Genomic DNA, 14246 nt, shown 5'->3' with positions numbered 1-14246 from the left:
TCAAGTGCATTACATACATCAATACAAAATAATCAAATCAAAACGTTTTTCCCAGTGCACCGAGCCCAAAGCCCGACTCTTGGGGGTTCCCTTGTCTGCAAAGTTGTGTGATTTATTTGGGCGGCTCGGGTGTTTTTTGCTCTTTGTGCGCTGCGCTTTTTATTATGGCACAATTTTTATTATTTTTATTGGTGCGCACTCGAGTGGATTTCGCCGGAGTGCTGGAGTGCTGGAGTGGAGCTGGAGGAGTTGCAGGCCCATGACGCACCACCCGCACCACTTTCCTGAGGCTGTAAACAGAACTGCATTGGGTATATGGATATGCATATCCAGGCGGGCACACACGAGTATGTGCATTTATTATTTTACTTGGCTTGCTCGCATTTTGCAGCAACGATCTGTAGATACAATAAATTACCAATTATATTTTCATTTCATATTTCTGTCATTGATTTCGCTTCCAGACTGAGGCTCCATGCCTCAATGAAAACCAAAGGGGGTCGTGTGCCCCGCCCTTCGAGTCAGGCGAAATTCATATCCAATGTAAAAGGCAGTTTGTTTTATCAATCAACAGACAAATTTGTATAGCTTTTAAAATGGTTTCGAAAAGCACACATACAGTTTTACAAATTCAATTAATATACATTGAAATATTAAAGTCAAAGGCACCTCACAAAATATACACCCGCACGGTCTTCAACTTCACTTCTTGTTCTTTTCAATTTCAATGCGTATACTACTGTGATGAAAACCTGATACGCACAGAAACCTAAAACAAATCGGCATTAAATAGTTACACTTGTTAAAAGTCGAGTAGCTCACATGGACAAATTATTAAACAAATAATGGTGTATATCTTAGCCCGATCTGTGATGATCTCCCATTCTCTGCACAACTTGATTACATATACGGTAGTAATTGTAACAACTACCGGAATAATAATAGCCACCCAAATCCACACAAGAAAACGGTTTTCCTAAAAATTAAAAAGGATCAAAACAAAATGTCTTTGATACGTAACACTCAAATACCAAGATGGCCCCAATCAGAAGGAATATTGCAGCTAAAATTGCAAAGCTGCCTCCCCCAACTACGATTTTGTGGTATATGTTAAAGGTTTCACCTGTGCAAAAAGTAAGAGTTACTCTTTTTAAATGTATTTATATTATAAAGTATATTTACGGGTAGACACATATGAAATAATAACGGCACATATTATTATTATGGCGATGGCCCAAATACCGCATTCTTTACGACTGGTAAGGTCCCCACGACAAAATTTGCACATTTTGCTTTTTTATCAGATTGGAATCTAATAATTTTTGTCAAATGTAACAGAAAACTCAAGAACTTGATGATTCGTAAAAAAATATATCAACCTATCAAGTTCTTTTTGTCAGCCAAATGGTTTAATCTCGAACTTTAATGAAACCTAGCAGTCGGAAAAGTGCAGTCTTAACCGAAAAGCAAAACCACCCCCCGAGTTAAGTTATCAGAAAGAAAAGCGCGAAAATCCCTTTGTTGGACTGTTTTTATTTTCGTCTGCAGCCGGGACCGTCTATATTTATTTCCTCTGCCGTTCTATAAGGCCGGCCAGATGGCTTTGTGCGAAGCCTGCCGCCACATTAAGCCCTCAGCCCAGCGATTTGGGAATGGAAATCAAAAGTCGCCGTTAAAGTGTCTAGGAAATTGTGCATGCATTAAATAAATGAAACTCCCTTTATCCCGAAGGACGGACAGAGTGACCAAGGGTCGGACCAGGAATAACCTCGGGTCCATGTGGAAATTAAAATGGGAATAAGAGGCGAAGGCGGGTACTTTGTAGGGGGAGACTTGCAGTTGAGGGTTGAGCATAAAAAATTAAAACAGACGGGCTTGGATAACTTTTAGGAAAGGGCAGGCGATGTTGAAGCAACAAATGCAATCAAACGTAAACATTTAAAACTAGTTGAATGAATATATTTTAAATGTTTTCTTTAAAGATTTTCTATAAGCAAAGCCAAGCTGATATATTATCAGTACTTGGGGTGCATTTATTACACATTATATAATTGGTCGCTCAGGCCCGATATTCAATTCAGAAAAGGATTCTTGGATATTAAAATGTGAGCAATTTATTGACCCCATCCTATAGTACCATGATTTGCCAAGGCCAATTATAAAGTTTGTCTGGAAATCCAAACTAGCGCAAAAACTATGGAAAAGCCAAAAGGAACGTCGATGAGCACCGCACGTAATTCAATCTGGGCAACTCAGTTTTGCTGGCCTCTTTGAGTAGGCTTACCTGGAAGAGGCGGGCAGGTGGTATAATTATATTCTCCAATTTTCATGGGTCGAGAGGATTCGTGTGCCTCTTTTTCTTTGCATATTTTACCATAATTTGCTGTTCTTGTTTGTTCTGCCAGTTGTCCTGGCGAACAAATTGCGAATTGAAAACTTCGAAAACTAGCGGCAATTACAGAATTTTACGAAAACCGAAACCAAACAAAACCGGGTACGAGCCCGAACCAGAACCCAAAACTTGGACTATTTGGCTGACTGTGCGTGTAATTATAATTTTCTTTAAGTCGGTTTGCGCAAACTTTCCTTTATGTCAAACTTTCGTCCTGCTGCTCTTTCCATCTTTGCGACCGCAAATAATTTTGTGGAAAAGTTGCCGCTCTCCGCACTCCCCTTTTCACTGAATTACTGAATTTTCCCGATTTTTCCATGTTGTTGGTAATTATGCTCTTTGTGCGACGCAACCAAACTTTTGGGTACATCGTCTGAGTGTATTAGTTGTAATGTGCTTCGGTTAGCCCAAGAAGGAGCGCAAGTTGCCAAACTTACGACAACAATAACAAGGAAAACAAGCGTCGAAGGAGGCAGAGGACCAGTCCCCTTGCCGTTTTTTTTTTTGTGAACTTACCTTTCGTTTTGGCCATATCCTTCGGCTAGACAATGTGTCTTATTAGAAGGGCTTGCCAGCGGTAAACTTTCCGGTGATTTTCATTCATCAGAAGTTTGGCATCAAATTTTTAGCTAATCACGTTGTCGATGAATGGAATTGTAACTTTATAAACTGTTTTCCGGCATAATTGTTGGCCCAAGCGTTCTCCTAATATTTCCATTAGCACTAGCCCGAACCATTCGTTTCATTTAAATAGGTCAAAATAAACAGAAGCCAAAAGCATGAAAATACTAATAACATTAGATATTTGATTACCACAACATAATTGCTTACCTAATAAAAACGTCAAATGCAAAATATGTCCGATTTTGAAATATATTTCGAAAGACCTCCAATCCTTCAGTAGATTGTTTATCTTCAATACAAACACGAATGCACAGCATATTGGTATGACAATAATAGAGAGCAGAGCAAAATGTATATACTCCTAAAAAATATATATTTTAGCGCTAATGAGTCACAAAAAATTCTAAGTATTTACGACAAACCACATCAGTTTTATTATAGAGGCAAAGCCAATGACAATAACAACTGGAGTAAGAAAAATAATATCGTATGTGCTGACCTTAAACACTGTGAAATACCAAAAATTAAAGACACCACTTATAATAAATATGAATATTAATATACCGTGTCGCAAAAGTACAATCATCATGGTCACACAAGCAATACCTCCAAGAATCCATAAAATGGGCAACTTTCTTTTACACATTTTTGAAAATTAAATTTAATTAAATTTTTTGTTGACATTAAATTCCATGGTATTTATTCCATTCTAAGACATATTTAACATATTTTTCGCATATTTTCACCTAATGAAATCCATCCATAATTCAGGCAAACTAATGAAAACAAATTTTTGTTGCCTGGCACTTAACACCAACTCACGACTTGTCCATTCCGGCTAATGACCAGATATATTGCCATACTGAAACCGCTGCTGGGGGCTGTGATTTGGCTAACTGCCTCTGCATGATTCTCCCTTTGTGGCGTATGAAATGCCATTTATTGGGTTACTCAATCAAATATGTGATGTAGCAACTCAGGTTACCAAATAGGTAAATCGGGCGGGATTTAGACACCATGTAGGGTAATATGTTGCAGTGAATCAATATTCTCATCCTTCTTGAACAAAGCAGATTTTGTAATTATCACTTTGTCGGCTCTTGAATTGAAGGTCAATGTACTTAACGACATTATATTGAAAAATAATTTCATACAGACTGTGTTGAAAATTGTTTCTAATTTTTCCTCTTTATATATATGATATTCAGGTCCCCTCACCCCAGCATTCCACTGTGCGATGCTAATTCGAATGCAAGCCCTCAAACATCCTTGAGAGTTATGCAAAGCAGGAGCTGCCGAATGCAAAATGTGTTTTCACTTTTGTTCGTTTATCAAACGGGTGTCGGACTGACTGGTTGGTTAGTTGGTTGGTTGGTTTGTTTGTCGTTTTGTCGGGCTTGTGGGGTTTGTTGGCAAGGCGCCATGGTCGGGCTCCAACTCTGGCTGCAATATGACCAACGGCAACAAATAGCTGACAGTAACAACGGCAAAGGCGCTGGATACAGCTGAAACCTGAAAAGGACCCGGGGCAAATTCACGACTCGCATATTGAAAACAAAACTGCAGTCTGAGAGGAGTGAAGACAGGCACACGTGATGGGGGATATTGTGTGATTGTGTTTACGGTGTGGCTACATGGCTGTATGGATGCATGGAAGTGGAGCGGGTGCAGCTGCCTCAACTCAGAGTCCCTCCTCCCATGAAGTGAAGCCAAGTGAAAATGAAAACAAAGTTTAACAAACCGTGGCTAACGAGCTACATTATTAAAACTTCAAAAATGCATAAATTTGCCGGAGACGAATGGAGCGAACTGCAGACTGCGGCATTATAATAATATAATGCATATCCTGGGCAGGCATTTGAAAGTTATTGACACCTCCTCCGCTCTCCGCTCTACCTACTCCCATCACCCAACAGCCGGTAAAACTCGTGACGTGATCGGTTTTGAGGCACCTACGAAGGAGGGTGTTGCAACACAGGCCAGGTTCCACAAAAGCTGCACGATCTGGGCACTGGGCACCCACTCCCCAATCCCCAACCCCACTCGCCATTCCAATCCTAGCTTCAATTCCAGCCCAACTGGAACTGCGGATCGACTTCGCGACTCGGCTGCCAAGTGATTCTGCGCATATTAGTTGGCCATTAGGCGCACACCATTGTCAGCTGTGAACGGCAGTCGAAAGCGCATTAAAATTCAGACGGTGTTAAATATTACAAGCGCCCCCTTGTTGCAGAAAAGGGGAAAAGGTTTCGCGCTGATTTGCAGCTGCCACTCAAGAGGTTTTTTGGAGGGGGTGGTGCTGCAGATCGCGTAGAGCTTGTGAAATGTATTGGCGACGTGATATGTTAATCTTTCAGGCGAAAACGTGGAACGTTTCGGATGCGGATGTTTGGCAGACAGAAAAGCACTTGTCGGTTAGACATGGCTTGAAGTGAAGATTCCTCCTTTTATATTCACTTAAATGAATTCAATATAATATTTTTGGGTTTTACATTGCCGACTGGACTCACTAAATATGTATCTTACTTTGTAGGACAACATTTTCCGCAATAGTTTATGCTCTTCAAAGACTTTCAGTTGGTAATAGCAATCGTCCAACTGAAAACTTTATTTAATACTTGTTTGGTAATTATAAACATCATAATATCAATGCTATCCCTTTATGTTAAGAAAAGTATCCTTGGCATTCTGAACCACCAAAACGGTGATCTTGGCATCTGGTGTAATGAGCACCTCATGATATTTGGTACGAACTCTCAATAGAGTCAAATTTTGGGCTGGCTCCATTTTGGAGAGGAACGCCTGGCACTTCTCCCGCAAATTGTCATATAGACAGGCGTACTGCAAGCCGTCCTGACGATCCATCGAGGTTTTCACCGGCACACCCGAGTGATTCATGATCAATATGTCTTCCACGCCGGGTTTAGCCTGCACTTTGCGAAATACTTCTTCCACGTAACTTTTAGTTCGCTTTGGCTGCGTAGGATTAAACTATTACTTAGGAAGTATACATTTAGCATACTTACATCAGTCTCTACTTCCTGCATTTTGCCCACAGATTTTTTTAACTTCCAGCAAATGTACTTTTAGTTATGTATTTTCTAAATCAATAACTGCTTGGGTTGCTTAAATTTGAGTTTATGGGTATGACATTCAATTATTGGAGTACCTTGATTGTATTTTCTTGCAAAAGGATTGTAAAATCGCAGTAATTGCGCACCGTTATTAGTATCCAGGCAGAAGCAAAGATTAATAAATTCCTTGGGTATCATCCTGTGACGTCATAATCACGGGCATTAGATGATTTAGTCGGATGCCAAGCAGGGCCAAATTAGGCGGGAGTTATTTGCCAAAGCGGGCTGTAAGTCTATGGCCAACTCTAATCGGCTCCTAACTCAGCTGCCAAGCATCATGGACGGCCCACTTTCGAGGCGCGCTCCCAGAGCATAAAGTGCAATTATAGCGGTGCAGCGAGGAGCAGGGCCATGAAATACCAACACCCGACAGCTGTAAACAACAATTTGCCGGGCGGCCATAAGCGCATCTCGCATCTGAGACCAAATGCCAATAACTCGCCGTGCGAGAGCGCTTATAAAAAAGTTATTTAAAAGCCCAACCAACTCGGCTGGAGTCCAAGAGCCAAACTCAAGCCAATCTCAAGCCAGGCCAAACCAAACCAATCCAAGCCAACAATGGCAAATGATGATGAGACGTCCAGTCGTTTTACGTTAAACGCTAAGCGTTTCGGCAAACGCGCAAAAAGTTAGACGCTGCCAAGGAGTCGACTTCACTCAAGACGAGTTGAGGATGGAAACTTGAATGAAAATACCTCGAACAGGAGAAGCGAACGTAATGAGCAAATTTATGGTCAATTGATAATTTAGAGGCATTCGGTATCATCAATAATGGACCGAACCGCTGCGGCTCGGGATCGAAGATGAGGCATTGTTATTGGGACCAATGTGGCGCAAATTGTGCTAAATGTTTCGGCAGACCCTACGCACTCGCACATGAAATATATTTATGCGAGCATCTTAAGGGGGCCCTTGGCCATATTTTATACAATTCGACTGTCAACCGGTGAACTGGGTCAGAGGTTCGTTTCGAGTTGGAAATCTCGCAGCGCTTTTGTTGTCTAGGCCTTCTTGCCGCGCAATTTAAGTCGCTAATTGAACGCTTTGTCTGACACATCGAATAAATCACACGATTGCCAGCTTGCACCTTGCAAGCCAGTCGACGGAGGTCTGAACCTGAACCCGAACCCGAACCGCGTTCACCAACTGCACGTCGCCATGTTTATGCCAATAATATGCCATAAAGTATAGAAAGGAGCCGGCACAATGGAGCACAGTGCACATGGGGTCCCAAAACGGCTGGCTGCCGAAGAGCGGCTTCCTCTGATAAACTTTATGACATCGAGAGGGAAGTGGAAGTGCAGCCACTTTGTCAGCGGGCATCCGCCAGTCCCTGGTCCCAGGTCCGTGGTCCTCCGAGCCCGATACCATGCCAATCCCTCTCCCCGTCCTTGAGCACGGCGCTAAAGTTTAAGCATTGCCCGAACTTTACGCACAACTTGCACACATAATTTACGTCCCATCCTCTGCTCCTCTGCGTAATTATTGGCCAGGAGCCGGGGTCTGAATGTCGAAGAAGTTCGGGCCGAGCTGGGCATGGGTTATATGTGAGTGCATTAGAGGCGACCACAAATTGTTTGGTTTGCTTTGGTTTAGCGCAAATTGTAGTCATAACTTCTTCTCTGGCTGCCGTCAGTCGAACAATCGGGCTTATGATGGCTCAAATGCACCTCGTTTGGAGGACGGAATGCTTTGGAAAGGTTAACTGGTCTCGAACTCCTCTCTATTACGACGTCATTCGATCGGCTTCGAGTGATGGGGTCTCACAAAAAACATAAGCATCAGCAAGTAGCTGTCCGTTTAAGTGGTATTATCAATCCCCAGAAATATTACTTTCGTATACCTAAGCATAACTTTAGGTTTTGAAGTGAAAATCTCACAAATCTAAAGTAATTACGAACTATTTACATTTGGTCAATAGCGTTACCACCTAAGCCAAGTGCTAGGCGTAGCCATAAGCAGATTGACCCATTAGGAAGACCCTCTTGGCGGACGAGTCTGTTTGAGAACGCAACTGCCGCAAATCCCACATCAATCAAATTGTCCGTTGCCCTAACAACAGCAACATATTAACAACTAATGTATCAACAAAAGCTTTGTGTGTGTATTGCGGGTGCAGCAAAGGCAATTTAAACCCGGCTTAAGTAACCGCTAAGCACAATGGCGCACAGCACTTGGAAATTATATTGGCCATTAATCGCCCAAGTCGATCGGAGTAGGACTCTGGATTTGAACCTTTAGAGTGAAAGCAAAAGAGATGCAAAATAAATTTGGATGTCATATAGATATGTCTATATGGGTTTATTAAGAACTAATTTAAAATTTTTTTCTAACGGAGAAGCATTTTGTTACGTGTTAGTTCTATGGTATTTTCATCCAGTGTTTCCCGTTTATGGGGCCTGCAAATGCCTTGCATGCAGCATATAATAATGTGACACGCCCTTCCAGCACTCATACATGCTCAAAAGGACACCTGAGTCCTTGCTGAGGAATATAAGTTGCTATAGAACAGGGAGCGGGACTTGGCTTGGACCTGGACAAACTTCCGAGCCACCAGGATGTGTCCTTTGCTTTCTGCATTGATTTTGAATTTCCAAGGAAGTAGCGCGGAAACTTGTTAGTCGGCCATCCGCCCATCCAGCCCCCATTTTACCCCTATCCACCACCTCCAACCCCACATAATTCGCTTTGCATGCAGTTTGCAGAAAAGCAGGGGAGACACGAGCCTGGCCCGGGCTATTACGCTGGCAAATTGCAATGTAATTAGTTTTTACATTTCTATATAGTCGGCGAACGTATAATTGTGGAAAATGGCATTTCTAGTTAATTAATGGCCTCCTGCCCTCGCCCACTGCAAATGCCAATTGCCGCGCAGCCCCGTAGTCACGAAGTCCCGGAGCTGTGCGAAAACTTTCTGCACATTTGTTGCCGCTTCTCGGCGTGTGCAGTCAACAAAAAAAGTGCACCTGCCACGCCCCCACCCGCCCAGTGTCAACCATTGGCAACTTTGCTTAAATTGCTTAAAAAATTTAATTAAAATTCTGGCATTTTGGAACCCTCCAGTTGTACTCACTAAAATCATAGGAATGTCCAGGGTAGAGAGAATTCAGGAAGTGCCTCGAAGTGCAGCAACAGCCACAGGTTGTTGATTAAATTAACAATATGTTTGATTAATATTGGAAATTTAGTGTGTGAAAATGTGTTTATCCTTTGTGCTACCCTTTACTTGTTCGAAAGGCCACTTGAAAGCAAAATCAGAACAAATTCATCAGTAACAAAAAATAGATTTTAATTTAATAAGAAAAATGGATATATTCGTTATATTTCTCTTTTAGTCAAGATCTATCCTATCATCTATATTTTCGTGAACTTTCCCTATGCATAATGGAGAGACCTTGAATAGGAGCTGTACTAAAATATTTTATTTTCTTTGTATACCGTGGCTTTAACCGATTTACAGAAACACCTTCAATATTTATATAATTCAGAAATACATTTTTAAAATTCCTTGATAGCATCCAAACAAGTATCCTAATCCAGAGGAATTGGTTCGGAAAATACGAAATCGCGCTTTGAATGATGTTGCATTAGCGGTATAGGCTCCGGGAAGTAGAATGTTCGCACAACTGGTTTCTTCCTATTTGTGGTTTCTGGCATTTGTGGTTCCTCCATCTCATGAATGATGCCCATCCGGGACTCATTCTGCATATTCCGGTATTTCCTGTACGTAATTTCTTTCCTATTTAGAAAAGCGTACAGACGACGGCGTTTCATGATCCTCGACTCGGTGGACTCCGAATTAGTTGTCTGTTCCATCTTTTTGTTGATTTCAGAAGCAAGTATTCTGATACGCTTAAAATTGTCGTCAACGCGAGTAATAGCTGCACTACCGCCAAATGACGTGGGTCCCGGGTAAAACGGCGAACTTGAAGTGAAGAGGTCCTTAGTCCCGGAGAACTCGTTACGTGAGTCGCTCATACCCTTCTGAGAGAAATAAAAATCTTTCGACAAGTCTGCTTACTTTCAGAAGTAAATAATACAAAAATTATTGGTCTATATGCAAAAGATTCAAAGTTTTCCAAAAAAGCTTAACTTCCGGAGTTTGATATGTTTTAGCTTGCAATAATACAATCACTAAGACTTGTCATTAGATTTCAAAGCCTACTATGGAAATCACCAAAAAACAATAGAGAATTGTAGTGGATTTTTTGGCAAATCGATTGAAATTTACACGACTAATACAATTTTAAAAAAATATCCAACAATTTTTAAAAATGTGGACGAGGTAGATTTGGTCGGTTTTACGGCGTTAGAGAGGGCGTGGCAATTTTTTTTTTAAATCTATAGAAATTTACAAGACTAACCCTTTTACTCTACGAGTAACGGGTATAAATATCAGTGTTACCAATATTTATCATGTGCCAAGAACTAAATGAAAATTATTCATAGAAACAAAGCGTCTTGGCTTTAAATGTCACTTTAACTAATAAAAAAACGCAAAATTATGAATATTTTGATTATGCACTAATTATATTTTGGAAAAAGGCGTAAATTACATAATGTGTTCAACATAGAAACATTTTTTTTTGTGATTAAAATCTTCTCATCTTATCACTGATTCAAAAATTGAGATGTGCTGCAATGTGAGTCACCAATACTGTTGCGTCGTTATAGGAGTGCTGGCCATTATTGTAGGGTCCTCTGATTTAGGATACCGAGCTCATCTGCTAGGTAAAATTCTGCCATATAATGCATCTCTATATCAGTTAATTTTGTAGCCAAATATGGTTTGAATCGTTGGATACTGGCATCTGTGATAGCGTGGGTACTCATAATCATGGCCGCAGTTGTTCTGATTGTAGGCGCAATAAAGGTAAGTAATTGTTAAAGAAACGGAAACAAATGTACATTTTTCTAATTGTAGAAAATAACTACTCTTCTGCTGATTTGGATAATATTCGTACTGCTTGTCGGAATTGCTCAAATTTTTATAAAAATTGTGTTATTCACTCCAGCCAAAAACATTCATCCAAACGACGCATACTATATTCTTGCAGGTGGCTTTATAATACTTCTTATACGTAAGTTAACTTACAATTTTCTCTTCTGCATTATGTTTAGCCAATTTTTTTTTTCAGTGTTGGTATTTTGTTCCGCATACTACCCTTATGCATACAAGCGTGAAATTGAAGAAGAGGAATACGAATAAATTAAATTTTCAAAATCAATGTTTCTTTTATTAAATCGCAGTTGAAATCTACTTTTTTCATTTTATGTAAACACTTAGAGCCACTTTTAATTACTACTATTTTAATTTTAGTAAGATTCTTAAGGCTTATTTTCAGTAATAAAGGACATAACTTTCTGAATATTTAATAACTCTTTTTTTGGCTAATTTACATGTTAGTTAACTTGTATAAACCAAAGTAATTTGGAGTTAAATGTCAAATAATTCTGTAGATATTCTGCATTAATGGTTTTTACATAAAATTTATATTTCTATTTCCCTTGCAAAATTCATAATGGTGAAAAATAATAATATTCCATCACTTCCTGTAATTTTCGGATTTTTAAATTTTGGATTTATTATCTACGGAACCCAATGAGATGTGCTGCAATGCCAACCGCCAGATATTATGCGTCTTTATCGGAGTATTGGCGATACTGATAGCAACATTATGTTTAGGATTCACGTTTTACCGGCTATGTAAATTACGTATGGTTTATTAAAAATATACTATTATATTTATGCTTTTAGGCACGACTGGTATAAGCCATTGGGAGGAGGCGTCTCTGGTAGCCTGGGTTTCCATTATTTTGGCAGCGATACCTCTTATTATAGGAGCAATAAAAGCAAGTAAGCGCGAAGGAATAAATATCCATTATTACCCATGTCCTGTTATAGGAAATTCCCTATCTTTTGGTGATTTGGATAGTAGTCGCAATAATTAGTGGTGTCTCTCTGCTAGTTATTCAAATAGAAATATTTAATAGCTTTTTTAATACGGACCCTGATACAGCCTTTCATATTCTCGGTGGTATGGTCATTATAGTTTTCGTATGTATGTTTACTTAGTTTTATTATAATTTTCATTTTAATAATAAAAACTTTAATATTTCAGTATTGATCAGCTGTTTTATATACTTCCCATATACATATGCGCGTGAGCTGGAAGGAGATTAATACGCATAAATTAAATGAATCTAAACAAGGTTTTTGTTTTACTTATTTATTTTGAACACATATTTTTACTGCTTTAGGGATATTTATTGTATGATATATATATATGCTAATGGCTTATATCAGTAGACGCATAAACTGTAATACACAGTGACTAGGACTTAAATTTCAAACAAAATTATCAGATTGAAACAATTTTTTGTATATTTTAATTGTTTAAATCAAATGTGGTTTCTTGTAGATATATGTGTTATACTTTAAAATTGGAAAAATAAAATTACAATGTGCTTGAATGCGAACCAAAAGCCTTGTTGCGTGATAATTGCCCTGGTTGCGATTTTTGTAGGAGTTATAGAGACATCTTATGAGTGCTTTCATTTAGGTAAGAATTATACTACCATAAAACTAACAAAATAATATCTGCATTATATTTAGCCTTGCATGGAATGAATAATTGGTTAGTGGCAGCATTGATCGCATGGATTCCCATTTTTATTGCTGCAATTTTTCTGATTATTGGGGCACTCAGGGTAAGTATTTGCTAGTAAAGACAATCAATGGTTAATTTAAAAAAAAAATGTTTTCTCAAGGAAATACTTATTCTTCTGCTTATCTGGGTAATAGTGTCACTGATCTGCGGAGCTGCTTTGATAATTATAAAGATCGGATTGATGATATACCTGAATAGGCTTCGTATGTATCTAGATATTGTGGTCGCCATTTTGAATGTACTATTTTTAAGTTAGTCAGTTGGAACTATAATTTTCAGTAGTATTTGAATAATACGAGCAATTTCTATTTTCCAGTGCTGGTCTTCGTTTGGGCGGCCTATCCTTATGCATACATGCGTGATCTGAAGGAACAGCAAAAGATTTGATATTATCACATGGGCGTAGACGGTGGAAATATGAAATATATTGGCAGTGCTCAAAATTATTAATTAACATTTAAAAAAGAATAGCCACTTCTCAAGCAACGATCAATAAACGTAAAGCCACCACGTGTGTCTGTCCCTTTAACTAAAAATCAACATACAGACTGTGCGATATTCCGACTTTGTTGCATGACTTCAGTTTTTTATTAAACAAATAGCAGCCAGTGACCAGGGGATGCGAATTTGCATAAAATAACAGAGGCAATAACAATGGGTGACAACAAATCAAATGCAAATGGTAAACCGACCGCAAATAGAAAGTGAAAATCAAATACAAAACGCTACCGTTTATTTCTGTGCTTTCGTATCTCGGCATTTTCTGGCCGATTTTTGGGTCTATTGTGTTTATTTGTCGGGCGTCTAATTTAAATAAACATTTGTTTGCACAAAGGCTTTAATACGTTTGGCAAATGACTTCCTGAATTGTGTGCTGCATATACCAGGGTACCAGCCCAACTGTTGGCTACTCGGATTGCATAATCAGTGAGACAAATGCCGTGGATTATGAAATCCTTCGCTCACAGCCTGCAAGCCCAGCAGAAAACACGAGCACCGCGGAGACGCCACCGAGCTGTGCAACAACCTGTCGCATATTTAAAGCGATTAACGGCACGATTTCAGCCGCTGACTGCCGGCAGCACCGCAGCAGCAACAGCACAGCAGCAACACTGCAGCAGCAACATCGTTGCAGCAACGGCAAGAAAAGCGCAGCAGCCACACGGTGGCAAGGTTCGACCAAAAAATTGAAATTGAAATGCTTTTGGCAGTGCCAACACTCTTTGGCCTGATGTTGGGCCAACGATACTCACTCGAGGTGGGGTATTCCCAATACGATAAGCCTTATCATTATCTGTAATGGTCGAAAAATACTAAGTCTCTTAGGTTTTAAATTTAAATAAAAATTGAAAAACAGAAGCCGTTACTTTTAGAAAGATGTTATAGTATTAAAACAATATAGTATTATAGAAACAATTTACGTAA

The 14246-nt window shown here is 39.5% G+C and overlaps 7 protein-coding genes across 12 annotated transcripts; 3 read left to right on the top strand and 4 right to left on the bottom strand.

Annotated features, from left to right (window-relative positions):
• Positions 1-593: 593 nt before the first annotated feature.
• On the bottom strand, positions 594-1319 carry LOC117137342. The gene is made up of 4 exons (XM_033298737.1): positions 1183-1319; positions 1032-1123; positions 823-976; positions 594-769 (listed from the first exon to the last, which is right to left on the bottom strand). Exons 1-4 carry the CDS (start codon positions 1286-1288, stop codon positions 660-662), a joined length of 462 nt encoding a protein of 153 aa, XP_033154628.1. The 5' UTR covers positions 1289-1319; the 3' UTR covers positions 594-659.
• A 1815-nt stretch (positions 1320-3134) lies between these two features.
• On the bottom strand, positions 3135-3662 carry LOC117137344. Its single transcript, XM_033298738.1, has 3 exons — positions 3581-3662; positions 3432-3523; positions 3135-3377 (listed from the first exon to the last, which is right to left on the bottom strand). Exons 1-3 carry the CDS (start codon positions 3660-3662, stop codon positions 3135-3137), a joined length of 417 nt encoding a protein of 138 aa, XP_033154629.1.
• A 1916-nt stretch (positions 3663-5578) lies between these two features.
• LOC117137366 (dynein light chain roadblock-type 1) lies at positions 5579-6138 on the bottom strand. The gene is made up of 2 exons (XM_033298768.1): positions 6043-6138; positions 5579-5992 (listed from the first exon to the last, which is right to left on the bottom strand). The coding sequence occupies exons 1-2, from the start codon at positions 6061-6063 to the stop codon at positions 5669-5671; spliced, it is 345 nt and encodes a 114-aa protein (XP_033154659.1). The 5' UTR covers positions 6064-6138; the 3' UTR covers positions 5579-5668.
• Positions 6139-9561: 3423 nt separating this feature from the next.
• On the bottom strand, positions 9562-10286 carry LOC117136691. The gene has a single exon (XM_033297705.1). The coding sequence runs from the start codon at positions 10126-10128 to the stop codon at positions 9682-9684; it is 447 nt and encodes a 148-aa protein (XP_033153596.1). The 5' UTR covers positions 10129-10286; the 3' UTR covers positions 9562-9681.
• A 361-nt stretch (positions 10287-10647) lies between these two features.
• On the top strand, positions 10648-11378 carry LOC117136692. 2 transcript variants are annotated; one of them, XM_033297706.1, is made up of 4 exons: positions 10648-10881; positions 10929-11023; positions 11075-11231; positions 11289-11378. In XM_033297706.1, the coding sequence occupies exons 1-4, from the start codon at positions 10782-10784 to the stop codon at positions 11357-11359; spliced, it is 423 nt and encodes a 140-aa protein (XP_033153597.1). In that variant the 5' UTR covers positions 10648-10781; the 3' UTR covers positions 11360-11378. The 2 variants fall into 2 exon arrangements, with proteins under 2 accessions (XP_033153597.1, XP_033153598.1); XM_033297707.1 differs by having other exon boundaries at positions 11166-11231; positions 11289-11357.
• A 241-nt stretch (positions 11379-11619) lies between these two features.
• On the top strand, positions 11620-12662 carry LOC117136814. Of its 3 annotated transcripts, XM_033297883.1 has the most exons (5): positions 11620-11857; positions 11909-12003; positions 12056-12212; positions 12273-12363; positions 12573-12662. In XM_033297883.1, the coding sequence occupies exons 1-4, from the start codon at positions 11758-11760 to the stop codon at positions 12332-12334; spliced, it is 414 nt and encodes a 137-aa protein (XP_033153774.1). In that variant the 5' UTR covers positions 11620-11757; the 3' UTR covers positions 12335-12363; positions 12573-12662. The 3 variants fall into 3 exon arrangements, with proteins under 3 accessions (XP_033153774.1, XP_033153773.1, XP_033153775.1); XM_033297882.1 differs by having other exon boundaries at positions 12273-12577; XM_033297884.1 differs by lacking the exon at positions 12573-12662 and having other exon boundaries at positions 12056-12208; positions 12273-12317.
• Positions 12606-13337, top strand: LOC117136813. 3 transcript variants are annotated; one of them, XM_033297880.1, is made up of 4 exons: positions 12606-12713; positions 12794-12861; positions 12922-13072; positions 13138-13337. In XM_033297880.1, exons 1-4 carry the CDS (start codon positions 12614-12616, stop codon positions 13206-13208), a joined length of 390 nt encoding a protein of 129 aa, XP_033153771.1. In that variant the 5' UTR covers positions 12606-12613; the 3' UTR covers positions 13209-13337. The 3 variants fall into 3 exon arrangements, with proteins under 3 accessions (XP_033153771.1, XP_033153772.1, XP_033153770.1); XM_033297881.1 differs by having other exon boundaries at positions 12767-12861; positions 12922-13024; XM_033297879.1 differs by having other exon boundaries at positions 12767-12861.
• Positions 13338-14246: the final 909 nt, after the last annotated feature.

Source organism: Drosophila mauritiana, chromosome 2R (assembly GCF_004382145.1).
Source record: "Drosophila mauritiana strain mau12 chromosome 2R, ASM438214v1, whole genome shotgun sequence".
NCBI classification, from domain to species: domain Eukaryota; kingdom Metazoa; phylum Arthropoda; class Insecta; order Diptera; family Drosophilidae; genus Drosophila; species Drosophila mauritiana.
The sequence above is the reverse complement of the archived record's forward strand: the minus strand, read 5'-3'. Positions and strand labels throughout refer to the sequence as shown.

Excerpts from the sequence above, each read along its gene's own strand:
- LOC117137344 (XM_033298738.1), bottom strand. The coding sequence starts at position 3,662 with ATGTGTAAAAGAAAGTTGCCCATTTTATGGATTCTTGGAGGTATTGCT. Across the intron at positions 3,524-3,580 it reads GATTGTACTTTTGCGACACG|TGTTTAAGGTCAGCACATAC; the intron begins GTATATTAATAT and ends GGTATTTCACAG. Across the intron at positions 3,378-3,431 it reads TAAAACTGATGTGGTTTGTC|GAGTATATACATTTTGCTCT; the intron begins GTAAATACTTAG and ends TATATTTTTTAG.
- LOC117137366 (XM_033298768.1), bottom strand. The coding sequence starts at position 6,063 with ATGCAGGAAGTAGAGACTGAT. Across the intron at positions 5,993-6,042 it reads TGCAGGAAGTAGAGACTGAT|CCAAAGCGAACTAAAAGTTA; the intron begins GTAAGTATGCTA and ends AATCCTACGCAG.
- LOC117136814 (XM_033297883.1), top strand. The coding sequence starts at position 11,758 with ATGTGCTGCAATGCCAACCGCCAGATATTATGCGTCTTTATCGGAGTA. Across the intron at positions 11,858-11,908 it reads ATTCACGTTTTACCGGCTAT|GCACGACTGGTATAAGCCAT; the intron begins GTAAATTACGTA and ends TTATGCTTTTAG. Across the intron at positions 12,213-12,272 it reads GGTCATTATAGTTTTCGTAT|TATTGATCAGCTGTTTTATA; the intron begins GTATGTTTACTT and ends TTAATATTTCAG.
- LOC117136691 (XM_033297705.1), bottom strand. The coding sequence starts at position 10,128 with ATGAGCGACTCACGTAACGAGTTCTCCGGGACTAAGGACCTCTTCACT.
- LOC117136692 (XM_033297706.1), top strand. The coding sequence starts at position 10,782 with ATGTGCTGCAATGTGAGTCACCAATACTGTTGCGTCGTTATAGGAGTG. Across the intron at positions 10,882-10,928 it reads ATACCGAGCTCATCTGCTAG|CCAAATATGGTTTGAATCGT; the intron begins GTAAAATTCTGC and ends TTAATTTTGTAG. Across the intron at positions 11,024-11,074 it reads TGATTGTAGGCGCAATAAAG|AAAATAACTACTCTTCTGCT; the intron begins GTAAGTAATTGT and ends TTCTAATTGTAG.
- LOC117136813 (XM_033297879.1), top strand. The coding sequence starts at position 12,614 with ATGTGCTTGAATGCGAACCAAAAGCCTTGTTGCGTGATAATTGCCCTG. Across the intron at positions 12,714-12,766 it reads TTATGAGTGCTTTCATTTAG|CCTTGCATGGAATGAATAAT; the intron begins GTAAGAATTATA and ends CATTATATTTAG. Across the intron at positions 13,073-13,137 it reads TTTGAATGTACTATTTTTAA|TGCTGGTCTTCGTTTGGGCG; the intron begins GTTAGTCAGTTG and ends TCTATTTTCCAG.
- LOC117137342 (XM_033298737.1), bottom strand. The coding sequence starts at position 1,288 with ATGTGCAAATTTTGTCGTGGGGACCTTACCAGTCGTAAAGAATGCGGT. Across the intron at positions 977-1,031 it reads TTCTGATTGGGGCCATCTTG|GAAAACCGTTTTCTTGTGTG; the intron begins GTATTTGAGTGT and ends TTTAATTTTTAG. Across the intron at positions 770-822 it reads TTGTTTAATAATTTGTCCAT|GTTTCTGTGCGTATCAGGTT; the intron begins GTGAGCTACTCG and ends GATTTGTTTTAG.